The sequence below is a fragment of the Pyrus communis genome, chromosome 16, assembly GCF_041283825.1.
Source record: "Pyrus communis isolate YQ-2024b chromosome 16, ASM4128382v1, whole genome shotgun sequence".
Taxonomy (NCBI): Eukaryota; Viridiplantae; Streptophyta; class Magnoliopsida; order Rosales; family Rosaceae; genus Pyrus; species Pyrus communis.
In genome coordinates, this window is record NC_142580.1 from 3,751,663 (window position 1) to 3,767,149 (window position 15,487).

Sequence of the window (15,487 nt, forward strand, 5' to 3'; positions counted from 1 at the left end):
GTTAATGAAGATCATCATATTAAATTTGAGTAATCCGAATTACATGTTCTTAGCTTCAAACAGTGAAATGTGGAGAGGATTTCTGTCCATTTATTTTGTGAGGTAAATTGACGGAATCCCAGTTTGTTATGTAATGAATTCTTCAGATCTACTTTTCTGTACTATATTCAGAAACAGTTGCAAAAGCCAACTCTGTTTTAATTTATTCCCTTGAATAGCAACCCCACACCTTCAATTAGTTTCAACTATACGAGTTAATAGAACAACATGGACTTGGTACAAATTAATTACTTTATGTATGCCAATGCCAACTGCTAAAATGTACGATTTTGGTGGCTGAATTGCGGTTCGGTCCGAATTTCGGTTTCGGTATTTGGTTCCAAGTGCCCACTCCTAATTAAAAAGGTTTTACTTATCTTCCCTTAGGAATGTTATTTTCAAATATTCAAGTCTTTTATCCTTATCTCGTTTTAAGTTGGCACAACAAGTACCCATCACTTTCCACACATTTGGAATCATAGAGTTACCCAAAAACTTGACTTCACTAAACCCCGCACAGCTGTTTATTGACTCCTACCAATCATCAATATTTGGCGGTGTACTTGCTCTTAATCTTGACGTCTCTTATAATTGGAATGAAATAGTTCTTGTCTCTCATGTTGTGTTGTTTAATCATTGTAATTTATTTAGAATCTCGAATACCTTTTATGTTCACATATTAAGTTGAGTACGTTGAAAGAAACCGAATGCTAAATTCTTATCGCATGTATCTTCATTGTCGGAGCTAAACTCTAATGAGTCGAGTTGGGTTAGTTGCAGGTCAGTTTTCGGAACCAAGTTAATTTGTGGGGTCATGCTATTGATTTTTCGTAACACCTTTTAAAGACGAAAACAACAAGACGTAATTTAATTGTTCAATTTCTGGATTGAAAAGGCAAACCAGATCCGTGACTTGACTGTAGGAAATTAAGGATAAGTTCATTCTCTCAGAAATTAAATTGCACAGAAGTTTACCTTTGCAAATTAAGGGGCACTATGTTTGTATATAAAACAAAGATTAGCAACAGAGTCCATAAAATTCCTACCAAACTCTACCATTTTCAAGAAGATCCTGCCAAATTTAATCTTAATAACTTATTATTTTCATTAAAAATAGTATATATTTCAACTAGGAAAATTGTAACTCAAGCTTGTTTTGGTTACAAGCAATGATGTTATTCTAAGATAAGCTAAAGAAAGAGGAAAGTCACAACTTGGAGAACAATATATCGAACTGAAAGACTCTAATCATTAGAGTAATCCAGCACCTGCATAATTCAAGCTTTTTTCTTTTTACTGGTTGAATTTTTCTCTTTCTCAAATAAAAAACCTCATCAAACTTATACAGAGCTTGAAGTTTTCGAGCAAGAAAGTAATTTTTGCACACTTAAATTTAGTGTTTTACCTTTACATTTTACAAATCAAATAAATTTAATAGGCAAAAACAAACAAAAATGTTGCAAAATAAGAGAAAATAAATCCAGAAAACCATTTCCCGGTCAAGAATTGCCCAATTTGGTATCTCACATTTTGATGCATGTGCATGGAAACGGAAAAGGATTTGAAAGAGAATCAGATTTGAGAAAGGTAAAAGCCTGCAGCAAGAATAGGATGGCCAAAAATATCAAATGAACAAGTCTTATTGGGGTTTCATATGGCGTAGTCAGGGGCGGATCCACCTTGGGGCAAGGTGGGTCAGCTGATCCGAAAGCATAGAAGTTCTCCACCAAAGCATTGGCTGATACTCTTTGAAAATATCATATGTCCTTAAATATTGTCTGCCAACTGCTCGAGGAATTACCTTTATGTGCACTGAACAGGGTAGCTGCTAACCTCATTCATTTGTATGCATTTCTATAGGCATCTTTTTTATAGGCTTACTCGGCATATGTTCGAATCTAACGGCATGACCACTCAAAAGCTATTGACATCAGTTGACATGCTCGCTCGGAAGTTGTTGACATGCCTGCAAAAATGACTTGACAAATGACCTCAGACCTACTAAGACTCAATGAAATATCAATTTGCATATTATTTCATCCAAAAAAATTTTGCGTGCAACACATAGTATTCTTAGTGACCCCTCAATGATATTTACTAGATACGCCACTAGACAAGTAATGGAATTTCAAAGTTTTCAGACTGCGAAAGAATCCTCGATGGAAATTGATTTGTAAACCAAAATTAAACAAGTAGGTGAGATTTGTTTTTGGACAAACGGTGGTCATCCACAAATTAGGTATGTCAATTATTGCAATTTCAACAGCTATCCTTATTGGAAAAAAAAATAAAAATATAACAATCTCGAAATAGGGCCGTGGCCTAATTGAAAACGAAAATAAAAATTATGTCTCGAGAGGAATTAAATGCTACCATATTTGAGGTCACCAGACTTTGATTGTTTATCAAATTGTTGTTTTGTGGACCTATAGTTTAATGGGTACATACATATGTGCCCCATTTGCACATATTTTTTCTAGAACAAGAAATAATGTGAAGCATGTGAATCTACTGAATACAAAGGACGTATAAATTATATATCATTTCTTTATATTCAAGCTACGTGAGGATAGAATAATCGAACATAGGATTTTACGTGTGTAAAATAATACTCTAAAACACTTGAGTTACGAATTCTTCGTATAATTTAATCATTTTAAGTTGACATTTTAAACGACCGTATTGTTGTTCACCTTTTAAATATAGACTGACCACAATTGCAATAAGATCCACATGTATTAGAAAGGTATTCAATAATATAGTTACTGTGTTTACGAGAAACCTACATGTATCAAAGAGGTATTCAACCTCATGACCAGTTTTTATGTCTAACGAGCATTACTCATCTATTATACGTAAAATCACATGTCCACCAACTTAATGAGAGAAATATTTACCCTACAATCATTAAGAGAGCTCCTCATTTTTTGAACTCGAGCATAGCAACAAAATGTCGAATGTGCCCTCATTCTTATTGACAATTTAAATGATGAATAACGTATGTTTTGTCGGCAACAATGTAAAAATATTACAAAATTAATCGTTGGAAACCACAATTTCCCATTTTATTATATTATATATATATATAATGTCGATATTCCAAACCTACAATTATCATTGATTGTATATAAAGAAAATAAACAAATCCAACATTTTATTTGTGGGAAAGAAAAAATCCAACAAAAAAATCTCCGGTGTAAATACCCATTAAACGAAGGGTAAAACTGTCATTAAACGGGATTCTTAACCAAAGTGCTGGAATACTTTAGGGACAATTCTGAGATTCCAACGTTGTCCGTACATGTCTTTCGTGCGTCCGACATCTTGCGGCGTGAAATTCCATTTAAATCCCAAACTTTAAAAAACTCTCTCTCTCCTCCTCTTCCTTCTCCTCCCTCCCTCTCTCCCTCTCTCTCTCTCTCTCAAATCCCTATGTCGATCTGTGTCCACGATTCTTGGGCTACCAAACCGAATAGCATCCGGAGAAAGCGCCCCTCGCTTTCTACAAAAATAACGGGAACGCCCCTGCCTTAGCGAGTTGACCAATATGCCCCTGATGGATCCCCACAATCACGGCATCTCGCCCACATCGTCATCATCTCCAATTCTCTCTCTGTGTCCCCCTCTCACAACTCCCGAGAATCTGATTATCTGTGAGCAAAGCATCTGCTTTCCTTTTTCCACCGGCTTTTTCAAGAAAGTTGGTCAAAACCATTACCCTATCATTTGCCATAATTTGCCCTTTAAGGTAGGCTGATGAGTAAGAACCACTTTCACTTCTCGGGTATTTAGTATTGGCCTTTTAATCAAATTGGTTCTTTCTTTTACGTTGGCATAAATCAGTACTTTGATTTTTAAAATTTGAAATCGATAAAAATGATTTTTAAATTTGTTCATCGTCAATTATTTTGATTATGTTGTGAAAAATCTTTATTAAATAAGGATCAAAATGATAAAACACCCTTAATTAATAAATAATAGACAAAATGATTTGGCAAAAATTAGGGGTATTTTGGTAATTTTATCTTATTTAATGAATATTTTTTATTGAAATACTAAAGTAATTGATAATAGACAAACTCAGATACTAGTTTTATCGATTTTAAATCTTATGAACCATTTTGGCTAAAAAATCTTTTAATATTTACCATCAAATATTTCAAAAATGTAAACTGAAAATACGATTTTATTCATAAAAAACAATTTGGTTATGATAGCCGCTAATTAGTCGGATGGTCAAAAATTCTTATAGAGGAATTAATCTCACAATATTTCGATATCATCGAATCTCATTTAAGTTATTGTGAGAGACCTAACCAAACTGCCCGCAATCGTTGCTCTATCAAAAAATGTACTCTTGTTTAGTGTTTATTTTATTACAAACAGGGATTTTCACTTATGTTTTGCCTTCTATTTTATCAACAAATGCATATAGTTAATATGAAATTGAGAAACCACTTAGTACTACGGTCTAAAAGCCTCTTCAATTGTAAGTAAGGGGTCTTATATTCGATTATCATTTACATTATTACTAATTCATTATGAAGTTTAACCCACTCGTACTCGCTCACCTATTTAATATAGATACATCTCCTTAGGTGTAAGAGGTCAAGTCTGTTTTAATATAGTCAAAAGAGGTAACTGTTAGGTACAGGATTTGATCCCCTTGGATGGTGAGTTAAGGCTCTAGGGACAACCAACCACTGTTTTAGTAGCAGCAAGATAATGATGTTGGAATTTTACTGTGGTGGCCACATAAGTCATTAAACTCAATTTAATTAAGCATTTAATCTTCGGTTTGGTGCACTATGCAAATCATTGGCTTATCTATACTACGTATTAATAAAATATTTTTAATAGAATCTCTGCCAATTCATATTTTTTATGCAATATTTCTTAATATTAACATAGTAATTATCGTTAAATTGTGAAGTGACAAAGAGTTTAGGTAGAGTCCCCACTTTAAGAAATTCTTCTTAACATTTCTTATACTATTTTCCATGCATAATTAAAAGAAAATATCACAAAAAGAATCATAGACATTAAGGTAGTTTTACAACATGTTACCATAGCATGTCTCTAATTTTATTTTATTTTTTAATTATTCAACTCCCACTTTTCATCCTTCTTTCACATTTCTCTCCAACTTCCTTCTCTTTCATGTATATAATTTTTAAATCTTTTATATTTTACACACTCGTTATATGTGCTTCATCTAGCTTGTATTAATCCAGAAACTTAAAAGGATTCTTAAAAAAAAAAAAAAAAAAAAAAAAAAAAAACTTAAAAGGAATAATTTATAACGAAATCAGTTTTTTTTTTAATGATTAATTTATAACAGAATCAGCTTAAAAAGTGTCATTGCAAATTTTAAAAAATATCCAACTTTCTTCTCATTCATATATATAATTTTTAAATCTTTTATATTTTACATACACGTTATATGTGCTTCATCTAGCTTGTATTACATAAACTTAAAAAGATTCTTTAAAAAAAAAAAAAAACTTAAAAGGAATAATTTATAACATAATCAGTTTTTTTTTCAAAAAAAAAGGATTAATTTATAACATAATCAGCTTAAAAAGTGTCATTGGAAATTTAAAAAATATATATATAATTTAAAAAACGCTAGAAGGAGGGTTCGAACCTCCGACCTTGTGGTTAACAGCCACACGCTCTAACCAGCTGAGCTATTCCAGCTTGTTGTTAATTATTCTTCAATTTTATATTTAATTTAATTATTTTGTATGAGACACTTTGAGGCTACGTGGGCTTTTCTCTGTTGCTTGCGCAACATTTTAGCAAATCCTTTAGGCCCAGCCACTTGATGAAAACAAAACTCGTACTGGGATTTCATCCTTCTTAAGAAGATGCATCTCATCAGCTCAGTAGGCTATGGATTCCAGAATTCAATCAAAATAATAAGGTTCAAAAGGACCATTAGAATATGTAAATCTCCACTATATGTCTTCAATTCTACCTTATTCCATCTTATTTTCATCTATAAATGTTGTTTGATGTGCGAAACCGTCTTTCATCTAAACCATGAGTAGCCAACAATCAATGAAGTCGGAAATCGCCTAGTTATCTAAATTTGATGAACCTAATACGTTTATTTATGTTTGTGTCATCGTTTTATGTAAACTTATAGGTCACTTGACACATAGAACAATATAAAGTTAGAAATATATTTACTTGATATAATATTAGCTGAACAATGTTATTTTGTCTGAATAGTGTACAATAATCTTGTGTCGTTTTATGTCAAATTCTATAGAGAAAAATTTAATATACAGTTACATAATCTCTAGAAAACTCTACAGTACAAGTGTATCCAATCCATGCCATAAAGGCCATTCTCGCAATTAACCATTTGTGGGTATGACAAAAAGGGTAGATTTGGTAATATGACGTCATAAATTGTACGCCGGACTGTTACATGTAATCTGATGGACTGTGAAATTGTGAATGACTGATACATGGTCATTTTCCACTTCAGCGAGTCAGAAACAAGAAAAAAACTAAAAACCGATGAGTCGCGGGGCCCATACCCGAATCTACTCCTGCAGATGGCGTCATCCTGTGGGGCCACCGCATTAATCAAAGGCCACTCCTTCGTACGATTATCATTCTTTATGTTCTTTCAAAATTTTATTACTTAAAAAAAGAAAAAAAAAAAAGACAACTGATGCCAAGTTATGATTATTTATTTATTTCGGAAATCGAGAAGATTATCGTTCTTTATGTTCTTTCAAATTTTTATTTCTTAAAAAAAAAAAAAATAACAACTGATGGTAAATCACGATTATTCATTCATTTCGGATATCGAGAAGACTCATAGAGGCATTTCAATCTCTCATTGCCACAAATCTGGCTTTCACACCAACAACGAGTTTCAAATCCGAAACCTCCAATTTTTAATTTTAATGAAACCTCGTAATCCCTCTTTTACCACTAAATTACCTGTTTTTGGTTATTCCAAATTTTTATTTAATTTCTTTATAAAATCCCCTTTTATTGCATATCTCACCAATTTAGCCATTTCTAACCCAAGAAGGTTTTAAACCAAATTATCTCGTGTGTGCGTGTTTGGTTTTTATTTCAACTTAAAACTCTTATATTTCAGAGCATTGTTAATAATACTCTTTATTTTATGGTCTTTAAGAATTAATTAATTATTGTTATTTACTATTATAGTTTAGTGATATTCATCTTCACTTATAAGTGAGAAGTTTTAAGTTTGACTTTCGTCAAATGTGAGTTTGAACAACATTATTACTTGCCCATTGTGAGGCTAAGTCGGACTCTTTAAAATAATATTAAAACAATATTATTTGTTAAAAAAAAGTTAATTATTTAAAATAATATTAAAACAATTAACATTAATTATAAGCTCTTTAAAAACGTATTTTCCTTTTCAGTATTTAAGAGCTCCTGAATATTTTTAGATCAAATGTTCATAAAATTAAATTAAATTAGCCTACATAAAAAATAAATAAAATAAAAAAGCCTAAATTCATTTTTAACAATCTCGGACTAAAAATTTAACTCAGAATAGTTGAAGCAGAAAAAACTATTTATGGATTAAAATTTTTAGATTTTAACCCAAAAATTAGAAATGGACTGAGGATGTCTAAACAGGACAAATTCAATGATCACAATTGGGATCTATGTCATCACAAAGAATGCTACATGTGCGTTAAATAATGTATTAGTTAGCGTATCCAAATAATCTCCTTTTTTTGGCTTCAATTCCTTTATATTTGTTCTCGAACAAAAATAAAAGACATTAAAAGAAAAGGAGAACAAAATCAAATTAAGAAAAACATATTGTGGTTTCAAAATGTCAAATATTTTTTTTTTAGACTCTAGTTCTCGGAATTATGTATTATCCTTATTTTCTTCTTACCCAACTCTCATTTCTCTCTCCTTTCTCACATTTTTTTTCTTCCCTTTTCGCTTTGACTACAAAAAACTAAATTAGAAAAAAAATATTTTACCAAACATACCCCATTTCTCCACCTCACATTTCACCATTCAAATCATAGAGGGAAGCATGATCCTATATTAATTCTTTTTCTTTCTAATCTGAATTTCATAATCACCTTGAAAGCTTTAAATCAAAAAATCAAGAAAGAAGATCAGTTCAATTTGAATTTGTCTATGTAGTTTAGATTCGATTAAATCATCAGGATATCTCTCGAATCAAGAAAGAAAATCGATATTTAGTTTGTCACGAGTGCACCAAGGGTACGTAGAAATGGTGAGCAAGGGAAACTCGATGGCAGCAATTCTATGGGTGGCGCTATTGATGGTGTTCTTGGTTTTCCATTTTAATCTCTTATACAAGTTGAGATTTTACTCAGAACACTGTCATTTGGTTGCAACTAGGACTACATCACCAGGTATTTGCCTCTCACTCACGCACGATAATTTTAAATGTGTTTGTTCTTGTCTTTGTTTTTCATTTTTTCCCTTTTCTTTCTTCTTTGGCTCTTTATTTCTTTTGTTATTTTTGTCGGATTAAAGATAGTAGTAGTCACAACATAACAAGGAAGGAATCAAATGTCAATTCCCCACTGATTCTTTAGCCCTTCCATTGTAGGCCGGAAGACAATGATTGTGAACTCATACAGGAATCACACTTTTACAATGGTTCGGAAAATTTGAGAATGATACAAATATATTGAATTGAACTCATGAGTGTGATATTAATATATTGAACTCACATTAGTGCAGCAATACTATTACAGGTAACAAACTCAGGTTTTCTAAGTCTTACATATAGGCATCAGACTCACTCAAACTACTGTGACATACCTTAGTGTTAATACTTCAATGCATTTGAATAACTAAGAGCTCATTTGGATGTGTTTCTAAAATGATTGAAACCGTTTTTGGTGAAAAATATTTTTGAAACCAATCATTTGTAAAAATGCAATTAAATTCTAGAAAAACACTTAAAGTGATCCCTGGAATTGATGCTTCTTGCAGAAAGCACTTTAAGTGCATTTGAAACCGAACAACATTTTCTCTAAAAGCGCTTTCAGTCATTTTAAAAACACATCCAAACAAACCTTAATAATATAGTCTGACTCAAACTGCTCCATTACGCTCTTTTCAAATATAAGTCTTCGCTTATCACAACACGAGAAAAATTAGTCACTCGTCTCTAGCAATTTTCGTCATGAACATATGATTGTCATAATCATGTTTGAAAAGTGTTTTTTTCTTCCTATATCTGAATTAATTTTAAATTACATATTTCATTAATGGTGTGTCTTTTATTACAAATCCGATCTAATTAATGGAATTATTAGTATTTTTTTTTGGGTACAAAATTAGTGGAATTATTCATAAACTAATAACTAATGCGTTTTTCCTACAATTAATTTAATTTATGATTGCAGAAATATTCCAAAAATTGGGATCCAAATCAATTAGCGAGCGGGACCCAATGATCAAGTGCACCCGTTCTCACAAGTACTACGATTACTGTTTCATCGACGGTCCAGCAGTTTTGGACCCCACCACCTCTACATTCTTTGCAGCGGACCCCACCGGCCCAACCTTGGTGGAAAAAATAAAGCCTTACCCACGAAAATTTGAGAATTCAACAATGTCTCGAATCAAAGAGCTCACTCTCATCTCAGGCCCACCAGGCCCAAAGTGCCAGATCCAACACACTGGCCCGGCCCTTGTATTCAGTGCAGGCGGGTACACCGGCAACGTCTTCCATGATTTCAATGACGGGTTCATCCCAATCTTCATCGTCGTCCATTCGATCCTCCACGATCAGGCGCCCATCCTTGTGATATCGGAAGCACGCAATTGGTGGGTTAGTAGGTATGCAGATTTACTGAAGATTTTTAGCAAGCACCCGATCATAAACCTCGATAATGATACCGCCAGCCATTGTTTTACTTCTGCCAGCGTGGGGCTTATATCTCACGGACTTGTCACCATAAACCCTACGTTGTTACACAACCCTAAAACGATGGTACATTTCCATGCGATCCTAGACAAAGCCTTCGGAAAACACCGCCGCGATTCCAAACCTTCGACTTCCAGGCCACGCCTCGTCTTACTCAGACGAACCCTAGGCGTTGGGCGGGTGATCTTGAACCAAGACGATGCGAGGCGAGCAGCGGAGAAGGTTGGTTTTGAAGTTGTGATTTTTGAGCCGACGTCTACAACTGACATGCACTTCGCGTACGATTTAATTAGTAAGAGCCACGCGATGGTGGGCGTGCATGGCGCGGCACTTACGCACTTGTTGTTCATGAGGCCCGGCGCGGTGTTCATGCAGATTGTGCCTCTCGGCACCAACTGGCCGGCGAAGGTGTGCTATGAGAGTCCGGCTAGGGCTATGGGGTTGCAGTACATTGACTATAGGATTGATGTAGAGGAGAGTAGCTTGGTGCACAAGTATGGGAAGGATGACATTGTGGTGAAAGATCCGGCTGCTAAAATTGGTTCCAATTGGGATATTTTGATGAGGATATATTTGAAGGAGCAAGATGTTAAGTTGGATTTGAATAGGTTTACTTGGTTTTTGAAGTCAGCTTATGGGAAGGCCAAGAAATTCATGGAGAAGGAACGGTAGTGCCGTTTCGTCAACTGTGTTGTTTTTCCATGCTCTTGATTGAGTTTTAAAAATTATTTCATTCCATACATTATGTATGATCGTGTTTAATAACTTTCAAAGTTTGAAAAGAAGGTGATTTACGGCACATAATATCTGATTGCATATTCAATAGAATTAAAACCGGTGAGAACCAAGATTAAATACAATAATATAAATTAGGGCAAGCATAAATAAAGAAGGGGTGTGATATCCACACACCCCATTTTATTTTTCACACACCTTTTTAAATTTCGGCCGTTGAATCAGATGAATTGAAAAAGATCAACAGACATAAATTATCAAGGGGTGTGTGAGAAGTTAGCACACCCAATAAAGAAATGGGACCAACCCAAGTGGGCAAATTAGCCAAAACACAAAAAAGTGACCAAGCAATTCTTTGGTATATTCAGATCACGTGAAATTACTTCACTCAAATTATGACATTTGATTTTTTTTTATTAATATATTATACTCTAGAAGTAAGACATATCAACTTTGTCGATTGCCTAATTATAATATGTGAAATAACGCATGTGAATTTGTGTTACCGAAACCTATAAAAATTTCTCCAAAAAAAGAATGAGAAGGAACTTAACTAGTTAAGAGCATCTCTAGCGGAAGCCAATTGCTGTCTTTGGACCGATTTTGGTGCTCCAATGGTGAAAAAAAAGTAGGCAACTAGGTGAAAGGTAGGAGCCCAATGGGCTGCCCTGCCAATTGTTGCACGGGCTTGCTCCCTCTTTTTTTCTTTTTTCTTTTTTTTATTTTTTTTATTTTTTTAATGGTGAAAAAAAAGCAGGCAACTAGGTGAAAGGTAGGAGCCCAATGGGCTGCCCTGCCAATTGTTGCACGGGCTTGCTCCCTCCTCTTTTTTTTTTTTTTTTTTTTTTTTTAGTACAACGATATATTTTACACTAAGAGGAGAGGGAGTTCGGCTAAGCCGCACAATGAGCACTAAGAGGAGAGGGAGTTCGGCTAAGCCGCACAATGAGCAACCTAATTTGGTATCGAATTTGCCATACACGAGATTCAAACCTAAGGCCTCTCACTTGCAAGTGAAGAGGAATACCATCAGACCGTAGTACTAAATGGCTGCATCCTTTTAATCAACACACAAGTGAAGAGGAATACCATCAGACCGTATTACTAAATGGCTACATCCTTTTAATCAACAGGAGGAAGAGGGAGGGTCCCACCCACGTGACAACCCAACCTCCATTAGCACAACCCAGCATCTTGCGTACCGTTGAATTTCCAACTGATCTTTTATCTGAACGATTGGATTTTTAACATTAAAAAAAATTGTAAATAACAAAAAAAAAAAAACCAAAAAAACCCAAAAAACCGAAAAATTCAAACAAACAAAAAAACGTAAAAAAATTCTTAAAAAAATGCAAATGTTTTTTTTTAACAACACACTTAAATTATACACAATTAAGAAACTTCAAGAGTTCAACCATCTTCTCCATTTGCCTTTTTTTAAAATTAATTATGCTCATTTGTAATGCTATGCTTTGTTTTGTATTTAAAATTAAATTTTCAAAGTTGCCATTTAGTATTACGGTTTAATGGTATTCCTCTTCATTTGTAAGTGAGAGATCTTAGGTTCAATTCTCGCAAAAAACAATTTGAACCATAATGTTGCTATCCCATTGTGAGGCTTAACCAACTCCTTCACCTCCTTAGCAGGTGGAGATGCTAAGGAGGTGAAGGAGTTGGTTAAGCCTCCTTAAATGGGATAGCAACTCCGTCACCTCCTTCACCTCCTTAGCAGGTGGAGATGTAGTGCTACATCTCCTTAAATGGGATAGCAACTCCTTCACCTCCTTAAATGGGATAGCAACTCCTTCACCTCCTTAGCAGGTGGAGATGAACCATAATGGTTAATCCTTAGTCAAGAATTCATGTAGAAGAAAGGGTAGTGATGATATTATCTTGATTTACTGGCAAAAGATGACAGCGGACGCTATGTTGTGTAACTGAATTGCATGCAACGCACTTCCAAGAAAATTAAAGATTTTTCATTAATTAGAAAAGAATCTAATTGGATTGCAAGCTTAAGCAAAGCTCCTCTTTGATTTAATTTTTTTTCACTTTTTTTTTTTGTTTCTTAACTTTGTATCCATAAATGTATCAACGTGTTTACGATTGTGTCATCTTTTTTCTCTTTCTCTCCCACATTGGCATTGTTCTCCCCAATCTTCTTCTACAATTTCAGAACCCTAACGTCTCTCTCTCTCTCTCTCTCTCTCTCTCTCTCTCTCTCATATTTTATCAGCATCCAAAAGCAGATTCAAAGTTCTGGTTGTTCTCCAGTGGTTCATGCCACCTACGTCGGCATCCTGTGGATATATATATATATATATATATAGATATAGCTGCAGAAAACTGGTCACTTCGTTTTTGAAATAGCCATTGCCGGCAGCCAAGCCCCTTCCGCACAAGGAGGATGAAGAAGACAATTTCCTGCAGGGCTGCGACGGTGGCCTTGGCGGCCTTGTGTTTGTTTTTCATCGTGTTCGAAATCAGCGTCTCTTCAACCTCCAGATTTCTTAAATATGCTGCTACTACTACTGCTACATATTCAGCCAAGACTCAAGGTACGAGAAATATTTTCAATCACTCTGCTATTTTTTCATTTTTTATTTATTTATCGGAGTCAAATTATTCCGGCGTCAATTTTGCATGTCCTCCACTCGTGTATTAGCTATCTTATTTATTAAGAGCTCGTTTAGAAATTTTTTTAAGATGACTCAGAGCTTTGTTGTGAAATGTTTTTGAGTTCAATCTTTTTTTTTTTAAATGTGCTTTCAATCATTTTAAAAGCATTTCTAAACGACATAATATAATTGAGCTTTACTACTCAATATCCTCACTGATTTTGATTCAAACTTTGATTTCAGAGGAAGGGAATCATGAAAAAACGAAACTGATCAATCGGCCAAACTCTAACCCTTCAGAATACTTGCAACTTCCTGTGAAAAGACGAATCATCTGCGACCGTACAGATGTACGCTATGATCTTTGTTCAATCAACGGTCCAACTGTCTTGGACCCAAACACCTTCACATTCTTCACTATGGGCTCAGCCCAACCCCCACAGGTGGAAAAAGTCCAGCCCTACCCTCGAAAGTTCGAAGGCTTCATAATGCCTCACATCAAGAACCTCACCCTCACTTCCGGCCCACAAAGCCCACCATGTAAAGTCCGGCACAGTGTTCCGGCCCTAGTATTCAGTGCGGGAGGGTACACCGGAAACTTCTTCCATGATTTCAATGACGGGTTCATTCCTCTCTTCATCACCGTCAACACAATCTTCCCTGATCAAGAGATCGTGATCGTGGTTTCTGAAGCTCCCAATTGGTGGCCTAGTAAGTATGCAGATCTACTAGCAATGTTCACCAAGTACCCCATCATTATACTAAAAAATGCTACTGCCACCCATTGTTTTCCCTCAGCCACCATAGGCCTCATTTCACATGGTTTCATGACCATAAACGAAACATTACTACCAAATCCAAAATCGTTCATGGATTTTCGGGTCCTCCTAGAAAAAGCCTATGGCCCAAAAGCCCAGCCCAAAGTCTTGACATCCAAGCCCACAAGGTCACGCCCGAGACTCGTGTTGGCCAACCGCGAAATGGCACACGCGCGCGTGATTATGAACCAAAAACAATTGATTAGGTTAATTAAAAAAGTGGGTTTTGAAGTGATTATGTTTAATCCCAAGAGGATGACCCCGTTGCATGAATCTTATGCGTTATTGAATTCAAGCCATGCTATGATTGGGGTCCATGGAGCTGCATTGACGCACTCTTTTTTTCTTCGACCCGGTTCTGTGTTTGTTCAAGTGGTTCCGATTGGGATTGAATGGGGTGCATATGCTTTTTTTGGGAGGATGGCTAGGGCTTTGGATTTGGGATATTCGGAGTATAAGATTGGTGTGAACGAGAGTAGCTTGGTCGACAAGTATGGGAAGGAAAATTTGTTGCTAAAGGACCCATTTGCCCTTCAGAAAACGGGTTGGCCACCTGAGGTTATGAACATTTACCTCAAGGAGCAAAACGTCAAACTGGATTTGGAAAGATTTAACAGTTGTTTGAAGAAGGCTTATACAAAGGCTACCAGATTTATGGAGAAAAATGGTTAATTAGTTTTAATTTTAATTTTTTGTCTGTCAAGGTATTAACTGGCCAGCTTGTGCTTTTTTTTTTTTTTTTTTCATCTGAAATAATATTTGATTGCGTGTTTAATATATTTTGTTTTGAAACCACCACCCAAAAAAAAAAATGAAAAATGAAAAAAGAAAAAAAAAAGCTAGGAAACAAAAATAAATTAAAATCAAAAGGGCTACATCAAAGTTAATTGGTTACTTACAGCACAAAAGTTTACCGATGTTTGTAACTGTATCATTAACATTACGAATAATATCAATAACGCAAAATCAAAAAAATAATCAGAGTACTCCGATATTAAAATTCATGGTATCTTTCTTATTATTAATTACTTAGAATTTGAATGAAAAATAAATTCATTTGATAGAAAAGCATTAACAACAGAAATTTTTTATTCATTAAATTTAATCAATGAATTGGTTGTAAAATACACATCAAGTTTAGATTCTAAAAGACTTTTTTTTTTGTTATAAAACACGAACAAGTAAGAATCGATTTAGAGGATCAAACAAAAATTTTAAAATTATTATTTGATGCAATTAGAACTGTTCCCAACGATAAAATGATTGAAAAATTCTATTGAAATAAAAAGAAATTAATAAAAAAGTTCATCAATGGTCGGACTTTATAGAGTAGAAAGGGTTTC

At 34.5% G+C, this 15,487-nt stretch overlaps 2 protein-coding genes and 1 non-coding gene across 3 annotated transcripts; 2 read left to right on the forward strand and 1 right to left on the reverse strand.

Moving 5' to 3' along the window:
- Nucleotides 1–267: 267 nt before the first annotated feature.
- On the forward strand, nt 268–10,645 carry LOC137731330 (xylan glycosyltransferase MUCI21-like). The gene is made up of 5 exons (XM_068470433.1): nt 268–276; nt 740–777; nt 7,166–7,195; nt 8,431–8,444; nt 9,450–10,645. The coding sequence occupies exons 1-5, from the start codon at nt 268–270 to the stop codon at nt 10,643–10,645; spliced, it is 1,287 nt and encodes a 428-aa protein (XP_068326534.1).
- Nucleotides 5,666–5,739, reverse strand: TRNAN-GUU (transfer RNA asparagine (anticodon GUU)). Its single transcript has one exon. It is a non-coding gene; the product is annotated as a tRNA-Asn (tRNA).
- Nucleotides 10,646–12,537: 1,892 nt separating the features above from the next.
- Nucleotides 12,538–14,921, forward strand: LOC137730617 (xylan glycosyltransferase MUCI21). The gene is made up of 2 exons (XM_068469598.2): nt 12,538–13,266; nt 13,570–14,921. Exons 1-2 carry the CDS (start codon nt 13,116–13,118, stop codon nt 14,814–14,816), a joined length of 1,398 nt encoding a protein of 465 aa, XP_068325699.1. The 5' UTR covers nt 12,538–13,115; the 3' UTR covers nt 14,817–14,921.
- Nucleotides 14,922–15,487: the final 566 nt, after the last annotated feature.